At 54.4% G+C, this 26485-nt stretch overlaps 1 protein-coding gene across 16 annotated transcripts in view; it reads right to left on the bottom strand.

Moving 5' to 3' along the window:
• The window catches only part of PTPRF (protein tyrosine phosphatase receptor type F), a 96514-nt gene extending 70256 nt beyond the window's left edge, over positions 1-26258 (bottom strand). For 10 of the 16 annotated variants that reach the window (XM_021673344.2, XM_064372269.1, XM_064372273.1 and 7 more), the window contains exons 1-3: positions 20357-20441; positions 13172-13251; positions 6463-6598 (exon numbers count right to left, since the gene is read on the bottom strand). In XM_021673344.2, the coding sequence (XP_021529019.1) occupies positions 6463-6553 (91 nt within the window). In that variant the 5' untranslated portion in view covers positions 6554-6598; positions 13172-13251; positions 20357-20441. Of the gene's footprint in view, positions 1-6462; positions 6599-13171; positions 13252-20356; positions 20544-26115 lie in introns of those variants that run through there. The other 6 variants (XM_021673350.2, XM_021673351.2, XM_021673358.2 and 3 more) reach the window with 3 other exon arrangements.
• Between the last annotated feature and the right edge of the window lie 227 nt (positions 26259-26485).

The following is a 26485-nucleotide window of genomic DNA, read 5'->3' as shown; positions in this document are numbered from 1 at the left end:
TCTTAAAACAATTCCACTGAGGTAGGTGGTATTATTATCCCCATTTAAGAGACGGGGAAATAGAGGCTCAGAGGGTGAAATGACTGACAAATCAGAGTGATGTGGGAGTGGAGCCAGGGTTTGATCCAGGCTTCTAACTCCCAAGCTCACCTCCGGCCTTCCCTGGAGGGAGGCCTTGGGACTGACTGATTATGCTCTTAGAGTGCCTAGGGCAAGGCTCGGGCAGCCAGCTCAGGGAGGCTGTGGGGGCCAGAAAGACAAGGAGACACCACAGAAAGGCCAGAATCCCCCAGCGTGCCTTGCCCTTCCCGAGTGCCTCCTGTAGTCAGGAGGCTCCAGGCTGTCTGCAAAGTTGGCCTCTCAGACATGACTCTCCCACTCAGGCCCCGCTGGAGGGTGTCTCCTGCCCCTCTCCCCCTGCCGACTTGAAGCCCTCCACAGAGCAGTTCAGGGTTCCCCATCTTCGCTGCCACACCCTAGTCCAGATACTACCTTCCGTTGATGGGCACCCCACTGGCCTAACGCAGGAGCCCCTGCCTCCAGGCTTGCATCATGCCTCCCATCTGTTCTCTACTCATCATCCAGAGTAAGCTGACAGACTCCCTTGACACCCCGCCCCCATCAAAACCCTCCAAAGGCCTCCCAAGTCACTCTCAAAACAAGACTCAACACCTATTACCGTAGACAAAGCCACCGGGTCCGATCCAGCTGCTTTCCCCAGTGCTCCAGCTTTGGCTCCTCTCAAGCAATGCAGTGTTCCCTGCAGCCACAGGGCCTTTGCATAAGCTGCTTCTTCTGCCAACCTCCACCAAACCCTCTAACTCCCATTTACCCTTCTGCTCACCATTTAAATATCACTGCCTCGGAAAACCTCCTCCAGTCCCCTGCCCCCAACTCATCAACTCAGTTCCTGGTTTGAAACTCCCCGTAACTCCTTTGCCTCCCACAGCACTGCTCCTAGCTTCTTAGTTACCAGCTGAGCTTTTATAACTTTCACTCATGGTTTATTATGTACAGGTGTGAGGTTATTACTTTTTGCACATTTTTGGTTGATTAATGGCTGCTTCCCCTCCTAGAACATAACCTGGGCAGGGCAGATACCATGCTTGTCTGGTTTCCCGTCCCAGTGTCTGACCCAGTTTCTGGCACCCAGGGGTGCAGATTTAAAGAAAGACGGAACAGAGGAACTGAGGAGGAAGAGGACTTCGGCCCCTACTACACCAGGGGAGAGAAACCTCAGAGAGAAGGTGCCCCTCCAGCTCCTGCCGGGACGTGCAGTGGCAGAAACCGAGAGGCTGGAACCTGCTGAACCAGAATGGCCGGGTGAGTGCGCCTGGAGGCGGGGTGGGGCGGGGCCTCTGCTCCACACAAAGAAGCCAGAAGAGACGCTGGGGAGGAGAGCCAGGTGTGGGTCACCGGCGGCCAGGAAGGAGGTGGGCCCGAGAGCCGTGGGAGGCTGGGCTGTGCCCAACGCCTGGGGCTGTCGAGGAGGCAGAACAACTCCCCTCCCTTGGAGGCTGGAGGGGAGTCCGTAACCTGCCCGCCTACCCGACAGACTCGGCCAGGCTGGCCCAGTGCAGCCCAGGGGGCTGGGCAGGCAGGCCCTGCCCCTCAAACAGGCCTCGCCCGCAGCTTCCCTCCAATCCACCTCTATCCACAGGACACAGCCCCAGAGACGAGGCGTTGCCCCTTTTGTTCAGCGAGGATCTTTGGGGAGTACAGATCTGACCACACCTCTCCTCAGCTACCAACAGGCCTGACGTTCCTCTCTACGCTCCCCTCGGAAATGTGCTCCTCCTAAGCTCTCAGGCTCACTGTTCTTTAGTCTTTTTCTTTTTTTTTTTTTGAGAGGGGGTCTCAGTTTGTCACCCAGGTTGGAGTGCAGTGGCATGATCGTGGCTCACTATAACCTCTGCCTCCATCTCCTCTCAAGCAATCCTCCCACCTCAGCCTCCCGAGTGGCTGATACCACAGGCGCTCACCACTATGCCTGGCTAATTTTTTGTATTTTTGGTAGAGACAGGGTTTCACCACGTTGCCCAGGCTGGTCTCAAACTCCTGAGCTCAAGTGATCCACATGCCTTGGCCTTCCAAAGTGCTAGGATTACAGGTGTGAGCCACCACACCCGGCTTTACTCTTTCAACAAGTATTTTTTGAGCACCTACTATATAGTACAGGCCTGGCACTGTGCAGAGCACACAGCTTGGACCCACTACCCAGGCCACCCTGACAGGCCAGGCCCATGGGCTCCTCCCTGCTTTTGTACGTGCCTACCCCAGCCCCTCTCTAATGTACCACCGCACCAAGCTGCTGTAGGAGCCTGCTCTGTGTCTCATGACTGGAGGTGCTGGGGCTTCCCATCCCAGCACTGATCATATCCCAGTGTCAGGTCCCAAGCTACTTTGACTACTCAGCCCAGTGCCTGACTCACACCAGGTGTTCAGTGAGGGTCTGAACAGAACTTCTGAGATGGGGTCAACAGGGTGTCCCCAGAGCACACCAGGAGGGACTTTCTGCCAGTTACCCACTGCCAACTGGCCTGACACCCCACGAGAGCATGCCCCCTTCTCGACACACACAGTGGTCATGGGCTGCACAGCCCTTTGAACACAGCTCCCACTGGTATGCCCAGCAACATTCTTGGGCCACCAAGCCCATGCAAGGTAGGAGAAAGTGGCCTAAGAAAGAAACAAGTGGAACTGGCTGAAGGAGGGGGCTGCACACCTCCTAGGGAGGCTGTAGGGGTCCAGCCCCAGGGACAGTCAAACTGGGCCACTGTCAAGGCTCTTCTGTGGAGAGACTGACTGTTATTCTGTGCCTTTCCCATGGAGTACACATACACATGTACACAAAGAGAACACGGAAGCAGTGGGCAGACACAGAGCAGTGAGGGCTGGTGAGGGCAGGGCAGGAAGCTTCTGTAGAGGCAGATCTCCCGGCTCTGAGCAGCTTAACGAGCTGGGACTCCGTGAGCTCCTGTGACTGCTCCTGGTGCCACCTGGAGCCCACTCAGAGACAAGCCTGGTTCCCAGGGACAGAGTGAGAGCCCCAGGTCATGGCCTCAGATAAAGGGAGCACACACTAGGTTCCAGGCTCCTGGTCCATGTGACCTCAACTAACCTTTCCAAGTAGGAGTGATTATCCCCATTGTGCAACAGGAAAACAGGCCCGGAGAGAGAAAGCAACAAAACCTGCTGGGAGTCCCATAGGGAGCAGAGTCTAGACAGGGCCCCCCATAGAAGGAAGGGGAGAGCACCACAGACCCCATGTGCTCCACAGGCTCTGGGGAGGAGGGAAATGACACAACAGACACACACCCAGCTCCTCAGGCCTCTGCCCACCTCTAACCACCTACCCCTCCAGCCAGCGGGCATCCTGCTCTGGGCTCCTAGGATTCTGGGTAATTGGGCCAAAACCAGGGTCTCACTCCCACCTGGTCCTGGGACCCCACCTCTGTCCCATTCTATCAGGTTCTCACCGTGGCTCTCCCATGAAGTCCATAGAGAAGGCCAGGCACATTCCTGCTTCTTCCTCCCAACCCCACCTCATTAGGCAATATCCCCCCAATCAGCAAAGGTCCACTCATCCTCCAGGAAGCCTCCCAACTCCCCTCTTAAGATGCTTCCGCCATGGCCTGTGTCAGTGCCACCCACCCAGCACACCCTATGGGCAGTGCTCACAACTCTGTGCCTCCACACGGCAGGTCCTGTCTGAAGGCAGGCACCCAACACACACTTGAGATCAGCAAACACCTCTGCCCTGGCTCAGGACACCTCTGGCCCCACAACCTCCCCTCCTGAGAAGCCACGAAGCCCTGGCTGGGGAAGCTGCGCTGTGGCAGATCCAGCCCCAGTACATGCCCAAATCTCCACTGGAGCTGCCGTGGCACTGCTGCTGGGGCCTCTGGGCTAACTCTTGGCAGCTGCTTCTCCACCCCCTTCTCTCCACTCCCCTCAGAGGCCAGGGCCCCCATTCATTTGTCTTGTTAAGAGGCCTATTGAAACACATTTGTCCTCTCCGTGCTTCACTGCCCCAGCAGTCAGTTCTCTGGGGTGCCTACCCTACCATCCACAGCTGCCCTATCCATGTATGGCTGCTTGCCCCTGGCTAGAAGTCACCCAAGCTCAGCCCGAGCCTGGCCACAGTGCAGGGACAGATCCAGAAGTGTGTGCAGTGTAAGACAGGCCCAGGGGACAGACCCTGGCTCCTGGGGCTCAGTCACCATGACCCCCAGCCCAGGCTCTGTCCCATGGCTCTCTGCCTGGGAGAAAGCCTGAGCCCCCAAATCCCCACCTGGATGAGGCAGGATTTCAGCTTCTTCAGCTGCTTTCTACCTTCAAGATCTGGTCTTTGGGCTTTGGTTCCTAAGAAGCCAGCATGGAGGTTCCTGACTTTGCTTTAAAAACTGTTCTGCCTTGCCCCTACCAATTCCTACCAAGAATTGGTGAACCACTGAGAGAAGTCAGCATGGCGGGTGTGTGGGGGGCAGGGACAGCCAGGGATGAGGCTGACAGAGGCTTGATAATGCAGAGCCTAGAGGAGGGTTACGACCCTGGGGGCTGGAGGGAATGAAAGCATTCTAAACTGAGGAGTAACACGATGATGTTTTCACCTTGTGACATGACTCTTCCTTTGGAATGCAGAACGGATTAGGAAGGAAAAGACTGGAGGCAGGGTAACTGTCAGGAGGCTGTTGCGTGCAAAAGCCCAAGCAAGAGCTGAGGGTGGCTTGGATGAAGGCGGCAGAGAGAAGTGGATGCATTCCAAAGATATTCAGAAGGTAGAAGCAACGGAACTTGGTGATGGATTCGATGTGGGATATGAAGGAAGGAGGAGGCTGGAGGAGGCCCAGGTTCTGACTTGGGTGACCGGGTGGGTGGTAATGCCTTTCATGGGAGGAACACGGGAAGACAGCAGGCTGGGGGATGAGAGTGAGGGGTACAGGTTGGGGTGTGTTGGGTCTGAGGCAGAAGGAAAAGGACAGCTCTTCTCCCAGGAAGTGTTATCTGTTGAAGCCCAGCTGGCCCATCCTCCTCCTGCCCTGGAGCTCCTGTCTGAAGGCCCTGAGAGTGTCCGGGGTGGGGGTGGAGGGCAAGGACAGTACTTATGTCCAAGAGCTACTGACCACACCTGGACAAGCCTTCACCTTCCTGCCAACTACCGGGGTTACACCTGACAGGGCTTTCTACTCCAACCTGCCCCTGCAGGCTCCAGCCAGGCCTGGAGATCCCCTGCCCCACTTCCCCACGTGATTCCCCACCAGTCTTCTTCCTTGCTCTCACCTGCCCAGCCCTCTCTTTGGCACCTGGTGCTCCCATGACCCTTCTCCTTTCCCTTCTAGCTCCACCTAGGACCCAGCACCTGAGGACAAAGGGCGGGGCCACGCCAGTCCCACCCCACTCCAGAATCACCCCACTCTGAATAATTAATAAGCCATTAGAAGAAAGAGCCCTGGTGGGGCAAAGGGAGAGATCTCTGCCCAGAGATACAGAGGCAAGCTGGGGAGCTCTATGGCCTGCTGACCCACGGACTGACCCCAGGGTTGGCCCTGGATCACCCCTGGGTTCTGGACAGGCCAGGAACAGCCCCTTCCCCCAGGGACCTTGGCTCCGACCTCACCCCTCCCCCTCAGCCTGCAGATTGGCTAAATCTGCCCTGTGCCCCGCCTCCCACCAGTAACCAAGCAGTGGTAACCATGGTGATGGGGCGGGCTGAGGCCAGTCTCAGAGTGCCAGGCAGGGGGAAGGGCAGCAGGAAAGGGACCAAAGTTCAGAGTTGGATCTGGATGGGGACAATTCCACCCCACTCCAACACAAACACACACAGAGGGGCGTTGCTCGGCTTCCTGCTGGCCAAACACAATCTTTCCCCCATTTCTAGGGCTGAGGAGCTGGGGGTTGCGGGGATGTTACTTTGCCTAGAAGGTCCCCATGAAAGGAGAAGGAGGGGCTCAGATACCCACACTTGGATCCTGAGGGTCCAGCCTAGGGGAAGAGCTATTGGTGGTTCCTGCTTTTGACCCTCCCTGGACCTATGGACACACCTGGCATCCTGGACACACATCCGCACGCATGCCCTGTGTGCCACCCCCCCACTGCCATGCTGCCCCCTGGCTGTAGCTCACACTGTGCCTTCAGCACATATCTGCAACAGTGGACACAGCACACACACGGGCACATCACACAACGACCACATGAATCCAGAATAGGTCTCACCCCAGCCCCAAAAGACAGGGTCACGATTAGACTGCCCCGCTCTGGTGCCTAAAGATGCTCTTAAGTACCCAGGTATTCCTTAGAAAGAGACTCTCCAAGCAGTGGGGCTCTCTAGGACAGAAGGTCTAAAGGGTTTCTGGCCATCCTGTCTCTCCCAGTAGCTGGTCTGTCCCCATTCCGGAGTCCTGCTGGGAAGGATGCCACCTTTCAAGCTGGGAGATCTGCACCTTGAGGGGTCAGACTTACTGTCACCATGGGCGCCTGCTACCAAACCAAGCATCACCAGTGCAGGTACAAGGGGCACCATCGTCCTCCCTGGGGCTGGCTCGGGGGCCATCCAGGGCTCTAGCTTCGCAGCCAGCCACAGCCCAGGCCAATCAACCTGTAATGAAGAGAAGGGCAGAGCCAGTTAGCTAGTAGTCACCAGTGTCCCTAATGCCCACCCCTGCTGCTTCCTGACCCCCACTCATCCTCACTGACCATCCAGAGCCTAGTTCAACAGACCCCACCTACTTGGACTGTGCAATGACCACCTAGACCTTCTGACCCCAGTGGCCACCCAAGCTCCTCACTGATTCCCCAACACCCAGAAGGACAGCCCAACAGTCACACTGGAGGCAGAAAGAGTGCAGGAGGCCTTCAGGCCATTCTCTAAACCTGAGTAGGGGGTACAGGGAGCAGCTGAGACCAGAGGATGTATAGTGTGCTCCATTCCAGACCTTGAGCTCCAACTCAGCCCCGTATGAGGACAGGGAAACAGGGTCAGAGAGACACTTAGGTGGGACAGAGGACAGAGAGACAAGACAGAGACAGGGAGCAGTGAGGGGCTAAGCAGACCGACTCTGGAGTCTCCCTGAAAGAAGCCCGTTGCCCCTCCTCTCCCCAGCAGAAGGGAGAAGGTGGGAGGCCAGACTCTACAAGCACGCTAAGCACAGGCCTCAGAACACAGGCTTGTTAGCAGAAGACGAGCTCCAGGTATCAGAGGCGTCCAGCCAAAGCCGCAGCCCGTCAGAGCTTGCCAGGACGTGCTCTTGACAAGCTGCTGCTGCCCTGCCTGGCCACCCTCGTCCTACCCAATTCCCATGGCACCTTCCCACTTCACAGAGAAACCGCAGGGAGGCCCTGGTGGCAGGAATGGGGGTGATGGACCCCAGAATTCAAACCTCACACTTCTTCTGCCCTTGCCCCAGAAGCCCAGAGCTGAACAAGTGTAGGGAGGATGGAGTGTGAACCTCAAGGACCGATATTTGAGGCAGGAAGCTATGCACAGAAAAGACCGAGTAGCGGCTGGGACTTGCTGAATGCCTCTAGGCCTTTACTCCCAAGGCTCCTGGCATGGAATGCCTGCAGGCACCTGGATGAAGCCTCTAGCGTGGCTGCACTATACATGGGAGATACGCTGCTATTGCTCCCCAGCCCCACTGCTGAGCTCCCCAGGGTCTCTCTCCCATACCCCTCACCTGGGGCATCAGGGGATGTATGGAAGTGCCCACAAGTTCTGCTCACATCATGCTCTGGGCAGAGGGGTGAGACGTGGTCAATCCCTCACGAATGCTCTGAAGACACGACAGAACACAACAGGAAGTACATGATAGTAAGCACGCCTTGGGGCCCTACAGTGACACCCATGGACTTTGGTGGCGGAGCTGTGACCAGACCCAGGTCCCCACTGACCTGCAAGGGTAAGAGAATTTGCAAGGTGACAGGGTAGGTGAACAGGAAGAGCAGGGCTCAAAGGTGGCTCTGGTCCTTTCTGAAATTTGAACCCTTGTTTCAACTGAGATAATCAAAGGTCATGAGGTCAGAGGGCAGCAGGTGAGCAAAGGTGTTGGACAGAGCAGGTAGGACTTCAAAGTGGGATGGGGCCAAACACAAAGGGAAACGGGGGGAGTTGTCCCCTATCCCAGGATCTCACCAAAAATCTGAGTCAGGAGCAGAACACCAAAGTAAGAATGTCGAAGGGGCATGAGAGGTGTCCAGCCCCATTTACACCAAGCTGGGGGGGGGTCTGCTCCATGATCCCAGAGCTGAGGTGGCTGAGACCACATGACTCCTGCAAGGCCATGTTGGGATGGAGGTCACACATTACTAAGGCCCCGTCTGGGCTTGCGCTATGGTGCCACATGCAGCCAACAATACAGCACCTTCCCAGCGGACATCAGGTGGTGGACTATGGGTGGCTCTTCCTCCCGGGGCCTGTGAGCACATCTGGTATCCCATGCCAGGCCAGGTCATCATGGGGGTATGGTCCCCTGATGGACCATCCTGTAGCCCCTGATTGAGATACCTGAGTTTATATAATACAGTAGTATTACAACGAAGGACAGGGTACAGTGGCCTCGTAATGGCATCATGAAGTATAACAATATAATAGTCACAGAAGTTAACTCCTAGGAACAAGCATTCCAAGCACGTAACACCCACCAGGCAGACTTCATAGGGACACAGGCCCCCAGCACAACCATATTTCCCTGCTATGAAAATAAAATGCACAGCACAGTCATCACAGGATACAGCTCCCCAGTACAATGAACAGAGGCCTAATCCCCTGTAGCCGCCTTGGTACAGTAATCACAGCAATGTAACTCTCAGGTGCAGACATCATGGAGATGTAGCCGTGTGGTCTAGACATCACGTGGTGTACACAGAGGGCACCGACATCATGGAGTGTAGCTGCCTGAGAAGGACATTACCGGGGTGCACCTCCCTGTACATTATCACAGAGGTGTAACTTGCTGCTACAGACATTATGGTGGGGTCAGAGCCCCCAGTATAGCCATCATAGGGGTATAACTCCCAGAATAGACATCCATGTGGTACAGGCTTGGATGAGAGTCTGGCAATGGGTGTTAGAGAACTTGGTCCTCAGGTAATCCTACCCCCAACCGGGGGCCTCCAGGAAACCCCTGTGTATCTGGGTTGGGGTGCTCAGGACACTGTTCAGATCCAGAAAGCAGGACAGAGAGCTTCTGCCAGTGGTCCATGATGGACACAGGACACAGATGTCCACAGAGATGGGGAAACACAAGGGACATACACAAACACATTCTCAGGCAACTACTCTGGCAACCACACAGTGGTATGAGCCAGGGCCTCTCCCTCACCAGCTCCTGGCGAGAGCAAGCTGCCTCCCCCCGCCCGAGACTCCGGGCATAGAGCCTGCCCTGGTGTCAGGCGGTTCAGGCCACTCCCAGCTCCAGGGCCTCACTCATCAGAGCAGAGCAGCCCTGGCTCCCAAGGCCTGGCCTCAAGTCTAGACCTTATCCCTACACCAGCCCCCAGAGTCCCAGGGTCACCTGCGGGGAGAAGGTGGGAGAGGAACAGGGCTGCTGTTAGCCTGGTTGCAGCTGCAAGGTTTAGCACCTTGTGAATCCATGCCAACGGTGTTCACAGCAGAGCACCCACTTCACAGCATGGCTGGGTGAGCCTAGGCTTTCAACAACCGAGATAAAAACAAGGCCGGAGCACTTGGGCGCTCAACCTCGTCTCTGAATTGCACCGTGGACCATCGGTTCTGCCAAGCTGACACACTTGGGCAGGAACACAATTACATACCATATGATATTACAGAATATAATTGGACACAATTTTTCCCACATTCAGAATGGTTTTAATATATCCTTCTCCTTTGCTACGTCAGTGTAAAGCTGCCAACTGCCCTTTCTTGGGAAGAACTGTCCTTTATTTTCAAATTTTGTCCTTGGTGTTAAAATGTTCTTTCCGGTATGAAATGATGGGGATAGCAGATAGCAGTTGTTTTTTTATAATGTCTTTACCTGGCAAAATAAAAAATTGCCAACCTCACGTCTGGCCCTTGAGTACTTTTGGAAATTGTATCAGTTTGTGAAAGCAAAGAGCCTGGGAATCACTGCTTTGAGGGAAAAGGAAGAAGCAGGCACTAGATCAAGCCACAGCATTCGCATGTGAACATCACAGAATATTCATGTCATAAAACACAGAAGCCGTGTCACCTCCATGCAGCCCAGCCTAACCACCCTGTCAGCCTCTGTGGGGGCCCAAGGAACCAAGAGACACCAACAATGGGGGGTTCCCCTGGAGAACAGCTGGGATCATTCCTGAGTCCTCTTCATAAATATGCAAACACAGATTGATTTGTTTTCCTTGGTCATGCATTATTATTCACAAATATTAATTAGTCTCCAAATACCACCTGTTCCTGCAGCCTCCCCCACCTCGCCCCCCCAGACCAGGACCCTGGGGCCCAGAAATGGACAGGAGCAGAAGGAGGGGTATCCAGGGCCCCACAGAGCAGACGGCCAAGAGGAAAGGCCAGCGCTTGAGCAACGGGAAGCGCCTGTCAGCAGGAAGAGCTCAGAGCCGTTCATCTTCTAACCAGTGGGCAGCTAACCGAGCCCTTTTGTCATGTCCTGGACAGTTCACCGCGTGGCACTGCAGCAGCCGCCGCGGAGGCGGAAACAGGCCTTGTTATACTTGGGAAGGGAAAACCAACATGTTTCCAACTCTCACCAAACCAACCACTGAATGATGACAGGAATAAATCACAGTCTCAGCCAGGACCCCTAACCCAGGGAAGGAGTGGCCTGTGGGGAAGAGGGCGAGGCCGCCTTCCCTCCTCCAGCCAGTTGGCCAGAATCTGTGAGCACAGCCAGGAACAGCCCGCCCTCCCACAGCTGGTGTCAGGGCTCCCACCAGCTGGACTGAGTCCCACCCTGTTGTAGCTCTCAGCTTCTCCATCTCCCTGAGGAGTGGAGGGGGAGATTTGGCGGGGGAGATGAGGAGGAGCATCACAGAGACTGGGAGGTGGCAGAGTCAGCAGAAGCCTAGCTCTGGGGGCAGAAGACCAAACGGGACCAGCAGAGATATCTTCCTGCAGCTGTAACCTCTAAGCCTCCAGGCCCCTTCCCCTGGGGCTGGGGTCCCCTTGGATTAATGTTCCCCAACTTTGCTGCCTCAAGGCTTCTGTACTTGCTGTTCTCTCTATGGGGAAAAATGCTCTTCTCCTGCCCCCACCACTCACTCAGAACTCAGCTCAAGTGGCTCATCACTGTCCATTTTCCCCATTGACCCTCCTCAGTTTGCCAGGTTTGTACTGTATAGTGAAAGCAGCAAGAGGATGTAGACCAGAGGTTCTCAATTCAGGGTAATTTTGCCCCCATGGGACATGACAAACAAGTGGAGACATTTTTGATTATCAAGACTGGGGAAAGCGGGGAGATGCTACTGGCATCTAGTGGGAAGAAACCAGGGATGCTGCCAGATACCCTACAGTAACAGACCAGCCCCCACAATAAGGGGTTATCGGATCCAAAATGTCACCAGTGCTGAGGCTGAGAAACCCCAACAGAGACAATATCCTTTGCCAATTGAGACTAGAGCCTGACCTGGCCCTTGCCCCAGAACCCAATCCCCTATGGGCACCCTGGGCCTTGTACCCAAGGTGAGTGGCCTTCCCAGAGGACAGAGGGCTCCACTTTCAGGTACCTCTTCTGCCAAGACTGGGCTTCAAGGTAGGTCAGACCATCATCTGAGGGTGGAGAGGCGAAGAGACACATGGTGTCCCCTATACCCACCCTCCCCATCTGACCTTTCCAGCCTGTGACACAGCCCTTCTTGCTGCACTCTCTACATAACCCCAATGCTCATCTGACCAAGCACAGGGCCTGAACCCCAGCAGACACCCAAGACATGCACATTTCTTTCCCATACCCAGGCCAGACCCATCTCTTCCACAGCCTTCTTAGTTCAGCCAGCCGTCCAGATGCTCGGTGGAGAGGGTGATGAACAAGACAGTCACAGGCTCTGCCTTTGGGGAGTTTACAGAGGGTGAACAGGCCCACCGAGCTATTAGCTCAGTATGGCCTAACCAGAACTCATCTGCCCCAATCCCACTTCTCCTCCAGAGTGACCAGTCTTGGGGCCAGCACCACCATCATTCAGTCGCCAAGCCCACAAATCCTCCTTAAATACTCCCTTGCCCTCATCCCACACATCTAACCCATCAATAAGTTTGAATCTGTCCCGCCTCCATCCCCACTGCCATGGTGTTAGTAAGACCTCATCACTTCCTGCCTCTTCAGTGGGCTTCCTGCCTCCAATTAGTCCCTTCCAACCCATCCTGCACACAGATCAACACCATGTTTTAGCACATAAAAATGCAAATCTGCACTTTGTTTGCCACTTTATCCCACAGCAGGCGTTCAGACAGTGTTCCATGAATGAATGACGGGATGGGCAATGGACAGATGAATGCATGGATATTGCTTCTCTGCTTAAGAACCTTCAATGCTGCTGTATTGCCCTCAGGAAAAAGTCTAAAGTCTTTAGCTTGACATCCGAGGCCCATGATGCTGATGCTAAATCAACTCTCCAATCTCATTCCCTGCAACTCCAGCCCACCCACTCTGTGCTTCTAACAGACAGAGAGGAGGACAAGGGAACCTCAAAGAGATGCAGAGGATATGCTCAGATCCTGCAGGCACCATGCTCCTTCTACCACAACCTACAGTCGACGGGAGCAGTCTTTTCTATAGAAACGTGGTGAATGGAGAAGCAGAAGACAGATCCTGGTGTAAGTCCCAGGATGTCACCCAGAAGCCTATTTCATACCTACAGTAGCTGATGAGCTGTATGTCATTCCCCATCCACCTCTATCATCCACTCAACTCCAGCCAGGAACTCAGGCACCATCCTTGACACCTCCCCTCCCTCATGCCCCACATTTAATCCTTCAGCATGTCCTGTCTATTCCACCTCCCTAAATAGCACTCATGTCCCTTCTCTCCACTTCTGTCACTCCCTCCCTGGTCCAGGCCTCCACAATCTCTCACCAGTGCACATTGGATCATGTCATGCCCCCTGCTGACACCCCCTCTATGGCTCTCCACTGACCCTGCATCAAAATCCAAGCTGCCCAGCCTGGCCCACAGGACCCCTGTATACCCCTGCTCCTGGCCACTCCTTGGGGCACACTCACCAGGTCTTTACTTCTTCACCCCGGTCACTCTTGCTGGACAATCAGCACCAAGGGCAGGGCACCGGGGCCTCCGCTCCTTCCTAGACAGAAAGGAAAGCATGAGAAGACATCAAGAATTTCATCACAGCAGCATATGTATTGACACAGAAAGACTTTCAAAATTTGCTGTTTATGCAGGAAAAAAAAAGCAGGTTATGGAAATGTTCATGGAGAACCATCCCCATTTGGTAAAAATGTCCATCTTTTCCCTTTATGCCCTCACTCATTTGATACTCCCTGAGCACCTACTATGTGCTGGGCATCCTTCCAGGCACCATCCATAGAGCTGTGAGCCACACAGACCAAGTCCCTGACCTCAGCAGTAGAATCTGTAGCCCAGCTCCTCAGCATGACCCTGGACCCAAGCAGAGTTGGCCCCTCCCATCTCTGCAGCCCTACCTGCCCGTGTTCTCCTCCTGCCAGAATGGGAACTTCCTCTTCGGATCCTCAAATGTGCCAACAAATTTCTTCTTGTCTCCCAGCCTTGCCCGTGCGGAATGCCACTGCCTAGAGAAGGCTACCCATGTTGTTGTCGCCAATTTACCCTTGGATCTCAGATCCCGTGGCAGTTTCTCAGGGAAGCCTTCCACAAGGTCCCACACTACATGCCTGGACCTTGGCTTGGAGCAGTGACCAAAACCATGACTACTGATGTATTTTTACAATTACTGAGTCACTACCATAAGCTTGGTAGGAGCATGGGCTGTGGCTACCCAGCTCATCTCCATATCCCCACACCTGGCAGACAGCTGGCACATAGTAGGTGCTCAGTCAACATACACTGAATGAGTGGATGAATGCATGAATGAGTTCAAAGAAAACAGCCCAGCCAGGAAGAACACACCCCAACATACATGCCAATCTTCAAAGAAGCTTCAGAAGCAATATTTATTTTTGACTTTCTGCTTCTCCATAATTTTTAAAATAAAGGTGTGCCCCTGGATGCCTCCTCCGCTGGCACACACGCAGTGACAGAGCCCAGCCCCTTCCTTCTAGAGCCATTACTGAGCCCCCACCAGCGTGGGCACCATCCTGGGTGGGGGTGGGGGTCAGACACACCCACACCACCTCATCACCACCTCACCGAAGCTCAGCTATTTGGCCTACTTGATGCAAGCTGCACCTTGCAACAGGCTTTTCACCTTAAGGCCCCACACGCACAGTGATCTGGCCCCACACCACTCTGCCACCTTGGCTTCTCTTATTACAGACATAAAGAAACCATGGCTGGGGGCTGGGAGGGGCAAGGGAATGTCCTCACCGACCCAAGACTGACCCTCATCATGAAATCAAGGACACACCTCTGCACCTGGCAATTACCCTCAAGTGGCACTAACCACCTTTGCCAATATGGGGGTGTTTCACCAACTGAAGGCCATCCCAGCTGACCCAAGATGGCCCTTGCCAGCTCTCCGACCCAGCCTCCACTGCCCCACCTACCTGCACCAGAACCCACAGCACTGTGCAGCAGGACCTCTGCTCGCTTCCCTCCCTGCTCCCCAGGCTGAGTTTTTCCAGTTTCCAGTGCTGCTGCCTCCAGCACACAGGCTGCCCAGCGGGTCTGGCCAGACAAACCAGCTTCCAGGCCCCAGACTTAAAGGCCCATTTGTCTAGAGATGCCCGCAGGGCCTCACGGTATCCAAGTGAGTTTTTTGGCTGCACCATTACGCAGAGACCCTGGGCAGAGTGGCAGAGTCCAAGGCAGGGAACCAGGGAATGGGAACCCCCAAGCTGGCCAGGCGCTGCTGCCACACCCAGGACCACAGCAGGGTCTCCTGCTTGGAGACTGAGACAGGCCCTACACGGAGCAGAAGCCACACTTGGAAAGAGGTGTGTACCCAAAGTGGCCAGGGGCCATTTTATAAGACTAATCATTTGCAAAGACCCTGAGGCACACACAACAGCACAAGAGTAGGATCCTAGAAGAGCTACACCGTAAGTTTGAGCCACATCAGTCTGGGATCAAAGTGGCCTCAAAACAACCTATCAGGCAACCAAATAAAGACTCAGATTCACCAATAGCAGCTCCCAGAACCACTCTACACTCACGTCGGGAGGGAGCCCAGAACAATCAGGACAACCAGATAGACCCCCAGAACAGAGCCAGTGCTGACACCCGGAAAGTCGATTAGAAAGCTACTCAGAAAGGGCCTGAATGGTACAGGACCCAAGTTAGAAGTCACGAGTCACAGTGGCTCACCCCTGTAATCCCAGCACTTTAGGAGGCCAAGGCAGGCAGATCACTTGAGCCCAGAAGTTCAAGAGCAGCCTGGACAACATGGCAAAACCCTGTCTCTACAAAAAATACAAAAATTAGCCAGGTGTGGTGGTGCACACCTGTAGTCCCAGTTACTCAGGAGGCTGAGGTGGGAGGATTGCTTGAGCCTGGGAGGTGGAGGCTGCAGTGAGCCACAACACCGCTATACTCCAGCCTAGGCAACAGGGTGAGATTGTTTCAAAAAAAAAAAAAAAAAAAGGAAAGGAAAGAAAGAAAGAAAAAGAAAGAAATCACACTGCTTGGCCCCTAGAAAGGCCTCAGAAGGGATGAAGTCCACAGTCATGATGAATATCAAGAAAGAAAGCCCTTGGCACCAACAACCCAGGGCTGGCCCCAGCAGAGTTCCCCATCATCTGCCAGGCCTGAAACCTGGCCTGACAGTGGGTCGGGAGCAAGTCGATGATATCCAGGGGAATTCAGGCACAACTGCCCTCTCGAGCAACCCCCAGAAAGCCCCTGTGGCTGCACCAGAACAGTCCCCAGAAACAGCAGCTAGAATACTGCTAAGGAGCTAACACCGGAATTCTCACACCTAGAAGTCACTGTCACACAGAGATGTGGTGCATCTGGACCAAAGAGGCAGATGCTGGTAGAAAGAACCTTGGAAGAAGCCCAGGGCCCAAGCAGGGTGGGAGGAAATGGAGAACTCAACACCCCAAGGCTGCCCCTACTCAAAATTCCCTTCTGCCTACCCTAAACGTACAGTGTTTTCTGTAGGGCCTCACCTCTAGTCTTCTTACGCCCACCCTCCTGAAAGTCAAACACCTGAGCAACACACACGATCCCATCGATAACAATGGGGGCTGGGCACCCCCTTTGTTGAGCTCCTCAACCTACTCATCTCAGCTCAGAATTGCAGCTACCTTAGGCAGACAGGTATCCTAACCTTAGCAGTCATCTGTTTATTAAAGGCAACCCCATGTGATCCCTGATGGAGGGTGCGTTTACACCACCCCGGTTGAGGATGATTACAATAACTGCAAACACAGATAACTGTGCTCACTAGATGCCAAGCCCTGTGCTAAGCACACTTTATGCATACTAACTTTAATCTTCATAACAACCCTTGTAAGGCACGGGTTTTTATAATCATATGACAAATGAGGAAATGGATTCAGAGAGGTTAAGTCATTAGCTTAAAGTCACACTGCTAGTAAACAGAGTCCAGTCCTAGCAGTATAAAACTCAGCTCTTCACCACTGTTGGAGGTGACCTTCTCTCGATCTGCGTAACTCTATGCTTTCTCATATAGCTCTTGCTCCTCTTTCTCTGGCCCACATTTCCTTCCCATACCCTCACACCAAAGCCCCTTCTTGATGCTCCTCCCCCACTGAGCCCGAATGCCCCAAGTACTTCAAAGGCCACATGTCCAACAGAGCTTATTCTCTGCCCCTCCTCACCAAGTCCCTAACTCAGTGAAGCTTCAGGGCCTTCAGTGAAGGCTCACCCAACCACTCCCAGGAACCTGAACTCCTTCCTCTTTCTTTCCTTCACTCCCACATCCAGTAAATCACTGTGTCCTGACCAGTGCGCCTTCAACATAGCTCCATGCTACCACCTATCAAAGCCAGCATCTTCTCTCACCTCACTTACCTGCACCCTCCTGCCCCATTGGGCATCCTGTCTCCATCCCTTTCTCACGGCCACAGAGCATTTTCTGGAAACATAAACCCAACCACAGCACACTCCACCCTCCCCGCCCAAGCTTTAAACCTTTGGTGTTTTTTCTCTGGGTTCTCAGAGTAAAATCATAGGTACGTAACAGGGCACTGAAGCCCCTCTGTGATCTCCGAGTAGTTCACAAGAGACAACACCTCCAGTCTGTATTCATACTGGCTTTTATCTACCTCAAGTCCTTTCTCTCTTCTTTAAACTCCTATTCATCCCTCCAAACCCAGTTCAGATCACTCCTTCTTGGTCTCCTCTGGGACTCATCTCACCCTGATCGCTGAACTCTCGCGTCTCTTACGGAACTCTTCCAATCTTCTAACCCAACTCAGAACTGCAGCTGCTTTAGCTGAGCAGATGCCTGAAGCTTAGGGGTGGGCTGCCTCTTCTACATAGCTAAGGCAGCCAGGCTGAAAGTGCCAACCCCAGGGTCTGGCACACCGTTAGTAATCAATGACAGGTAACTGAATTGCTTTTGCATTCCCATGGTGCAACCTGCTGCCCCGGGGACCATGAGCTTCTCGAGGGCACAGCCCTGGCTTCGAGCTTGGACCAAGCACACAGCAGTGTCAGTCACATGGGAAGGGACTGCCACTGCTGACGATGCACTGCACACAGTTCCCTTGGATGCTTACAACAGCCCTGGGACCCAGTCCGGGTTAGATTAGCTGCCCCATTTTACAGGGAGTGAAATCGAAGCTCAGGGAGAAAGGGGCCTCTTTGAGGCCTGAAGCTGCAAAGTGGAGGAGGCATGGAGTGTATCACAATCTGTACTGCAGGAGGTCTGGGTCCCCTCCTCCCCACCCCCAGTGAGGACTCTCAAAGCTAGACTCCCATAGTTCAGGCTGATGGGAAAAAGGGTGGACTGTGCCCAAACTGCCAGGGCTAGTATTTTGCTGCATGTCAATACGATTCCGAATAATAGATTTGTAGCTAGTTTACGTTTGCTGCAGTCTAACTCTGCCCCGCCAAATTTCTTCACCAGCACCCAACCCTCCTCCTCTCCTGGCAGCCCTGTACACCAAGCCAACCAGCACAGGGCACACAAAGCTGGATAGAGGGGAGGTTTCAGTAGTTGCAAGAGGAAGGAAGAAAGGGTGGAAGAAGGAATTATGTTAATTTTCTTGTTAAAGGAAAGAAAGAGGGAAGAGGAAGAGAAGTTGGAAAAGGAAACTATAAAGGAAACTAAAAAAGAACTATAAAGATTTCAAATGATAAGGGAGAAAATGACCAAGTAAAATGTGCAAGAAAGTGCATACATAAAAATGCACAAGGATGAGTGTGCATGTGCACAGGTGTGCTGCGAGAGTGTGCAGGCACAGATTTCATGAGCCCTGGCTGGCATGTGGGCCCAGGTATTCGAGCAGGGGCAAGAAAGCTGCTGAATGGGGAGTGTGCGTGGGGGTGGAGGGGGTGAGCTGAGTGTGGAAATGAAGGCAAGTGTGGCCTGTGCCTGGGGCTGAGAATGTAGGGGCTGTACTTGGGGAGTTACACCGGCGCTTTCTCGAAGCCCTAGGCTCATTCATATAATCAGTAAAAAAACAGGGATTTTCATGCTCCCTGAAGCAAGAGTTAATAAGGAGCTAAGCACAGAAATTTCCTTAGATAGCCTGTCAGAACTCTCTTCTGGATCCCTCAGATCCCCGAAGCCTCCCAAAGGATCCCCCACCAGATCTTCCCTTCTCAGAAGATCCCTCCCCACGAGCACCCACCTGGAACCACCACCCCGCATCCTTTTCTAGGCCTCTCACCCCAGTGCACTTCCCCGATTCTCAGTACAGATCCGGCACCAGGTCGCTCTGGATCCCGGCCCTTGTTCCTTCAGAAGTGGAGCCTTCCTCATCAGCACTCCTAATCCAGCCTCCTGGCCCAGCGCTGTAGCCCCTCAGGGAGATCCCAGACAACCCCCAGGCTGGGTCAGCCTCCCTCCCCCATTTCACAGCTCAGGCAGGTTGCGCTCCCCACCCCCAACCTGCTCCAACTCAGGGGCCCGCACTGGGGGGCAGGGGGGCTTGAAATGGGGAGAAAGTCTAGCCCCTCCTCCCCGGGGGTGGAAGAACCAGAGGGGCAGCATTCCAGAGAAATAGGTGGGGGGGGGGGTCCTAGCACAGAGGGTACAGAGACACCAAGAGATGGGTGAAAGACAAGAAGCAGAGAGACTTAGGGAGGGAGACAGAGACTCAGGGAGAGGAAACAGAAAGACCCAAGGGGAGAGAACAGGGAGACTCAGGGACAGGGAACAAGATGACCCAGGGAGACAGAACGGAGAGACCTGGAGAGAAAGAACAGAGGGACCTGGGGAGAAAGAACGGAGACAGCCGGAGAGACCGTGAGATTGCAGGGGCGTGAGATTGGGAGGAACTGACACGGGGAGGCCGAGATGCCGAGGAAAACAGAAAGCAGTCAAGACAGCGACGTGGGCTCGGCGATGGGGAGCCGGCACGGGACGGGACGGGACGGGACGCGGGGCAGCCACTGAGTGAACTTTCGGAGCGGGTCCGACTGGCCACGTCCTCACGGGACAGGTCGCTCCTGGGCCTCCAGGGCGTTGCAGCCGGGTAGGGGCGGGTACAGCCTGCCCGGCCCCTCCCCACCCCGTGCTCGGGAACAAGGGGGGTGGGGGGCTCCAAACTCGCGCCCGGCGCAGCCCGGGACCGCACGTGCGCCAGGGCCGCGAGCGAGACCCGGGCGCGCCGGCTGCGGATCCCCCGCCGGCTGGGAGGGGGCGCCTGTGCGGCGGGGGCGGGGGCGCGGCCTGGACCCGCCCGGAGACGAGGGCTGGGGGGGCTAAGGGCCGCCCCCGGAGAGCGTCCGCGCTAGAAGAGGGGACTAGGCGGGACCGAGGAGGGGGAGCAAGAACCCAAACGGGAAACTTTGCACTGGGGGGGGGCGCGGGCTGCGGCTAAGGTGCGGCGGAGAGAGAGGGAGGCGGCGAGGGGCAGCGGGGAGCCAGCCAGCCGGCAGCACTGGGGGCGCGTCTGCCGCGGGGTGAGCGGGGAGGAGCCGCCAGGCTGGGGCGCGGCGGGGGGGCTTCGCCGAGGCTGCGGGTGCGGCAGGTGGGGGCGCGGCCCGGCCTCAGCGGCGCCCTCGTCCTCTCAGGACCGCCCCCAGCTCAGCTTGGTGGACGCCGGGGGAGGGCAAGGAGAACCGGGAGGGGACGGGTGCGGAGGGGGCTGAGGGGGGGCCCGGGGGTCACTCACCGCCTATCCAGGGGCCGTCGGTCCGCATGTCCCCCCGCAAGCCGCTGGGGCCGCTGCTCCCACTCCTCTGACGCCGCCGCCTCCACCTGGTCTCGCTCCCGCCACCGCCACCCGAGCTGGAGCCGGAGCCCGACCCGGAGCCGGAGCTGGAGCCGCCGCCTCTGCCGCCGCCGCCACCGCTCCCGCCGCTCCCGCGCCAGCTCCAGCCGCGCGCTCCCCTCGCGCTCGCGCCCGCGCCCCTGCCCCTGCCGTGCGCGCCCCCGGAGCCGCCCCTCCCCTCGTGCACTCTCGCTCGTAGAGCCGCGGAGCCGCGGAGGCCTGGAGAGGCCACAACCCAACGCCAAGTCGAAACCGACCGGAACGTCAATATTGAACCTGAACCCCAATAATGAACATGGACAGCTCAAACTCAGATACTACGTCCAGATCCTTCTAGTGGCTCCCAGCCCTAGCATGAACCTAATGCCACTCTAGGACCCCACTTCCTCCCCATACAGATCTGAACCTGATACTGAGCCCATACCTTGCCTTAAACCCAATATTGAGTCTAAAGCCCTTAATCTGCCCCCAAATTAGCACAAGTAGTAATTTTGTTCTGAACCTCTATACTGATCCCAAATACCAATTCTGACTCTAAACCTCTACTGCTACCTGCCCTAACCTTGATAGTGACACTGGCACCAACCCTGGACCTTAAATGAACCCTGTACCAATGCTCAGCCCCCAGTCCCTAAATGAACCCCAAAGTCCAAAAGCTACCTTGCTATGGACCCCAATTCTCTCTCTTTTGAACTCCAAGCCTTACATAAAACTCCAATACTGCTCTCCCATTCCCAGATCAAAACCATCACACTCTGAATTGGGATTCTCGATTCCAGAGCTGGGATTGGGTCACCAGAAAAGGACCGCTAAACACAGATACTGACCTCAAACCCCACCCAACCTTGAGACCATTTAGGACCCTAAACCAACACAGCTTTAATAATAATCTTGGAACCCAAAATGAGACTAGCTTTGCAGAAACTCCACACAAAGCCCCTTCATCCTCATGCTCACCCTCCACTTCTCTGACCCAGTGTCGACCCCAAGCAGAGGCTGGCTAATACCCCAATATTATACCAGTTCCAACTGTGAACTTTACATTGGCCTCTGAACTAAAGACGTGATAATGCCCTCCAAGCCTAATTTAAATCTCAGGATTGAGGTTTTGACTCCTCATACCAAACTCAAATGATGACCCTAGAAACTTCCAGGTGAAACCAATAAACTACCTGAAGATTATTCCAAGACCTACTGATCAGAGGGATTTGATGAATTCCAACCCAAGAGCCCCTGCCTCCAGACCCCGCCCCACCCAATCCATGCTACAACCACTTAAGAGTCAGCCAAAGCCACACCAGCTCTTTCCTGTCTACCCCGACCTTGCTAGGTTTCACTACGAAGTATGGGGGACCTACCCCCACTGCCCTGGGTCAGGCAACTGAGCAGGAGAAGAGATGAGGTTTCTCCTCTGTGGGGTTTCTTCTGTGGGTTCTTTCTGATAACCCTGTGAGTTTGGAGTCAGGGGAGAAATGAAGTTTGGAGATTGTTGAGGTGCCTGGATTCAGGGATCACGTGGTCATGTGCAGGGCAAGGTTGCTGCAGTGTTCAGGGATCTGGGCTGAGGGATCAAGTTCTGGTGACCACCTGATTCACTGCCTGTTTTTGGCCTGAACTTGGATTCACAAACAGTGCGTGTGCGCCCCCTGGTGTGTGAGGAGGGGATGGGACCGGCTCCAGCGATTCTGGACAAACAATTTGGTTTGGATGACAAACAGATCAAAAATGAATAATTCCAGTGAGTGGTTTTTCACCATTGGTAATTTTGGTGTACCATGGGGGAGGTATTGCAATTTTTCTGCATCTTTAAGCATTTTTTTTTCCAGAACTTTGAGGATTTAGAGTTTCCCTCTTGGCCCCCAAATTTTTAAAGTATACTTTTCAGCCTGCTCATTGCTGAGTTATTAAAACAGTCCTTTCCTTGGCTTCATTGGCCCACCCTTTTCCTCACTGGCCACTGTCTCCGATTCCTTTACCACCTCCTCTTCTGCTTTTCCGGGAGTCTGGCCTAGGCCTCCTCTTTTCTCCTGCTCTGCCCCTTTCCCGTGGACCACCTTGACTGCTACCAAACATACGCCGATGACTTCCAAGTCTCTATCTCCAGTCTGAGGCCCTCCTCTGAGCTCCAGATCCGTTTAACTAAGAGCCTCCTCTGTCCCTCCCACTCCAGATCTGCTTACCTTCAATACTCCCCGTCTCAGGCAGTAGCCTCCCAGCCACTTAGTCACTGACATGCAGAGACCTTCCCTCCTGCACCACTGTCCAATCAGTCATTAGTCCTCCAAATTTTGAAAAATAGAAACTAGAGACCACATGGCTCCATGAGGGACACATGCAGAGGGTTTCTGGCTTTTGGGTTTCAGTCCACACACACAAGGCCAAACTGGTCCTAACTTCTCTTGCATGCAGTCAGAATATAATGCCCCTCAAGACTTGCTCTACCGGCCAGGTGCCGTGGCTCACACCTCTAATCCCAGTACTTTGGGAGGCTGAAGTGGGCGGATCACCTGAGGTCAAGAGTTCGAGACCAGCCTGGCCAATATGATGAAACCCTATCTCTACTAAAAAAAAATACAAAAATTAGCCAGGTGTGATGGCCACACCTGTAATCCCAGCTACTTGGGAGGCTGAGGCAGGAGAACTGCTTGAACCTGGCAGGCAGAGTTTGCAGTGAGCCAAGATTGCTCCACTGCACTCCAGCCTGGGCCACAGAGTCAGACTCTGTTTCAAAAAAAAAAAAAAACTTGCTTTACCTTTAGTGAAGTTTTGGCACCTCAGAGTCAACTGTACCTGTTGGGAGCCATTGTTTCCTCCAGGAAGCCATCCTGGCTGTCACCACTGCCTGTCTTCCCCACCTGTGGATAGCAGGTTTCTCATAGTCAGGAGAAATGAGTCCACCTTGTCCCCTGTCATATGCCAGTGGCCAGCACAGGGTCCTGACACACAATAGGTACTTGATACATATTTGTTAAAGGAATGAAGATTGACTTTCCTATCTATGCTCAAGGAACTATCAGACATAAATGACCAAGTGAAGGAACAGTTCCCTGACCAAGTCTTAGAGCTCGTCCAGCCCCAGTCTTCTGTGGCCCCGGCAAGCACTAGAAGAGGGGCTCGTGGTGTTTGCTAGCCTGTGTGCCTGCTAGCCTGGGCCTTGGTAGTCCTGACGCTCTGGCATCCCTGTTCCCTCTGCCTCGCGCTGCCAAGCCTAGTGAGCACTGTATTGGAAGGTAGGGGAGCTGGGACCCCTGGCTTCCTGTGGTTGAAGTTAGCAGACGTGCTCACTGCTGTGCCAGCCAGGCTCTTGCTCCAAACCCCACAGGATCACAGGGGTTTCAGAATCCTAACCCATCAGTGTCTGCCCTCTCATTCACCCACATGTGGCAAAGTGTTTGCCGAGGCAGGGCAAGAGAATGCCTGTAAGCAGTCTGCCCAGATCTCTGCATTATGGCATCTGGAACTAGATACAAATCCAAGGTAATGAAACCAGAGGCCTAGGTGCTGAGGCCACATGGATGAGAAGCTCAGGTGGCCGGGCCTGCGAGAGCAAGATAGCTACTAAAGGAGAAGAGCCAAGGCTCTGTCCAGATTGCCAAACTGTGGGGCTGCCCTGCTGCCCTGCTCCTAGCCTGGGGGGAGGGATGTCCTTGTGCTCATCTGTGAAGGCCGAGTGGTACCACGTGGTCATTCTGTGTCTGCTGTGTTCCAGCCCCAGGGTGCAGGGTGAGGAGAGGGCCAGATGTCAGCTCCCACTCACTGCTCACCCTTTGTCCAGGGCCTGGGCCCAGTGGAAACTCTCTGCAAACTCATGACGTAAATACACCTCTTAGTCATCCCTTAGTTGGTCTAAACCAAATTAAATTCAGCTTGAGTCTCTATCCACCAGATCAGCAAGATTTCCCTATCACTCATGGCTACCCTTCACCTCCCTCCAATCAGCCATGAACTCCAGGGGTTTGTACAGTCCCAGAGATGGTCAGTCCGTGCTCCACAGCCTTAAAAAGAAAGGTGGAAGGATTTTTCAGGCTGCTGCTGCTGCTGCTGCTGTTGCAGACATCCGTGGTCACTGTCACAGGGCTTCTACTATCTTTTGCCCATCTGCAGGGCCTCACTTGTCCAACCTGGTCCTTGGGAAGATAACCCTCTACTCCCTCTACCCCAGCTCTTTCAACAGGGGCTCTCCCACACGCCCCACAGTTGCAGCCCTTAGTCCTTGGGATTTCGCATCACTTTCTTGTGGTGGCCATCAGGGTGGGATGGAGAATGCCTGTTCCTCTGCCCCTCTCTTCTATGCCAAAGAATCAATTCCCCAAGACACAGTGGTGTTCTCCCTCTTAGCTCAGGCACAGGAACTACAAAACAGCCTGCTTACTTTCTCAGGTATGAGGTGGGAGAAAAAAGGTCCAGGCCTTGGAACACAAAAACCTGACTAATGCTTTTTTAATTAAAAAAAAAATTTTTTTTTTTTTGGACAAAAATCTCATCATGTTGCCCGGGCTGATCTCGAACTCCTGGGCTCAGGAGATCCTCCAGCCTCGACCTCCCAGTGTGCTGGGATTACAGCAGGCATGAGCCTCAGTGCCTGGCCCTGGCTGATGACTTTCATTTCTTCCTGATGAGTCACATGGGCGTCGGGGGGAATGATACAGGAGTTAATTTCTCAATGAACACTCTGCTGATGACCTCACCTCTTGTTTCCTGAGAAAACAGAAGCCACCACAGGAGGACTGCCTCATCTCCCACTACTATATCCGCAAAGCCACACACCTGTCCTCCTTCCGCTCTGCCTCCCCTGTGGTCAGGGTGCTCCGGTGCATCTAAGCTTTGCCCTCCACCCCCATCCGCTGCACCCTCTTCGCTATATCATTCCCATCTGCTCATGCGCATGTCTCTTCCATCCTAAAAAAACTTCCCTCCCTTGGCCCCATACCCCTCTCCAGGGTAGAAGAGACCCGAGTGCCTCTCTGTTCTCCTTCCCCACAAACCCAAGAGTCATTTCTACAGGACGCCTCTGTTTCTCCATCTCCCACTTGATCCCCAACCCACCACAACTCTGCTTTCTGGCTTTCACTGATGATGCTCTTTTTTTTCTTTTTTTTTTTTTTGAGACCAAGTCTCGCTCTGTCACCCAGACTGGAGTGCAGTGGCACCATCTCAACTCACTGCAACCTCCGCCTCCTGGGTTCAAGCGATTCTCATGCCTCGGCCTCCCAAGTAGCTGGGATTATAGGTGCCTGCCACCATGCCCACCTAGTTTTTGTCTTTTCAGTAGAGACGGGGTTTCACCATGTTGGCCAGACTGGTCTTGAACTCCTGACCTCAAGTGATCCGCCCACCTCGGCCTCCCAAAGTGCTGGGATTACAGGCGTGAGCCAGCGAGCCTGGCCTGATGTTGCTCTTGATGTAATGACTCTTCCCCTCTATTTTGCTACAGCCAATGGCTGGGCCTGTTTCCAGATTAGTGGGCTCCTCAGTGGCCTTTGCTACTCCCTGCCATCAGCCTGGGTCACTTCAGCACCCGTGCAGACAGATAGTTCCTGGACCTCTCATCATAATGGCAGACCCATGAAGGCTGCCCAAGCCACTCTCTAATTGTCCCACACTGGGCCTTGTCTTTTTCCCAAACTGTTCCTCTCATACTCCCACCTTGCTCCCTCTACCTCACGATCGCTGCTCCATCTCATCAGATCTCTCTGCTGGTGACCTCATGTTTTCCTAGTGTGTCAGCTCTCTCCTTTTCACTTTTCTCCTGGTCCAACTTAGATGCCAAGGTCCAACATTTTAATAACACTCTTGTCAATACCCCAAGCCCTGTGGCCTCTCTGCCTTTTTATCATATCTGTCTGGCAAAAAGCCAGCTCTGAATGAGCCCTCCTGTCTGCCGTCACAGGGCTGTGCTCAAGCAAACTCATGACTCCACAGGTCAGACAGATGTGCCCTTACAGCGGGGCCACCCACTGCATAGGGGCCTTCTGCACAGTTCTCCTGTCAGCTTGGAACCCCACTCTCTGTAAACGATACTTCCAGCCC

Source organism: Aotus nancymaae, unplaced genomic scaffold (genome assembly GCF_030222135.1).
Source record: "Aotus nancymaae isolate 86718 unplaced genomic scaffold, 86718_ANA_hifiasm-v0.15.2.pri h1tg000007l, whole genome shotgun sequence".
Classification (NCBI taxonomy): Eukaryota; Metazoa; Chordata; class Mammalia; order Primates; family Aotidae; genus Aotus; species Aotus nancymaae.
Note: the sequence above shows the minus strand (reverse complement) of the source record. Positions and strands in the feature narration are given on the sequence as shown.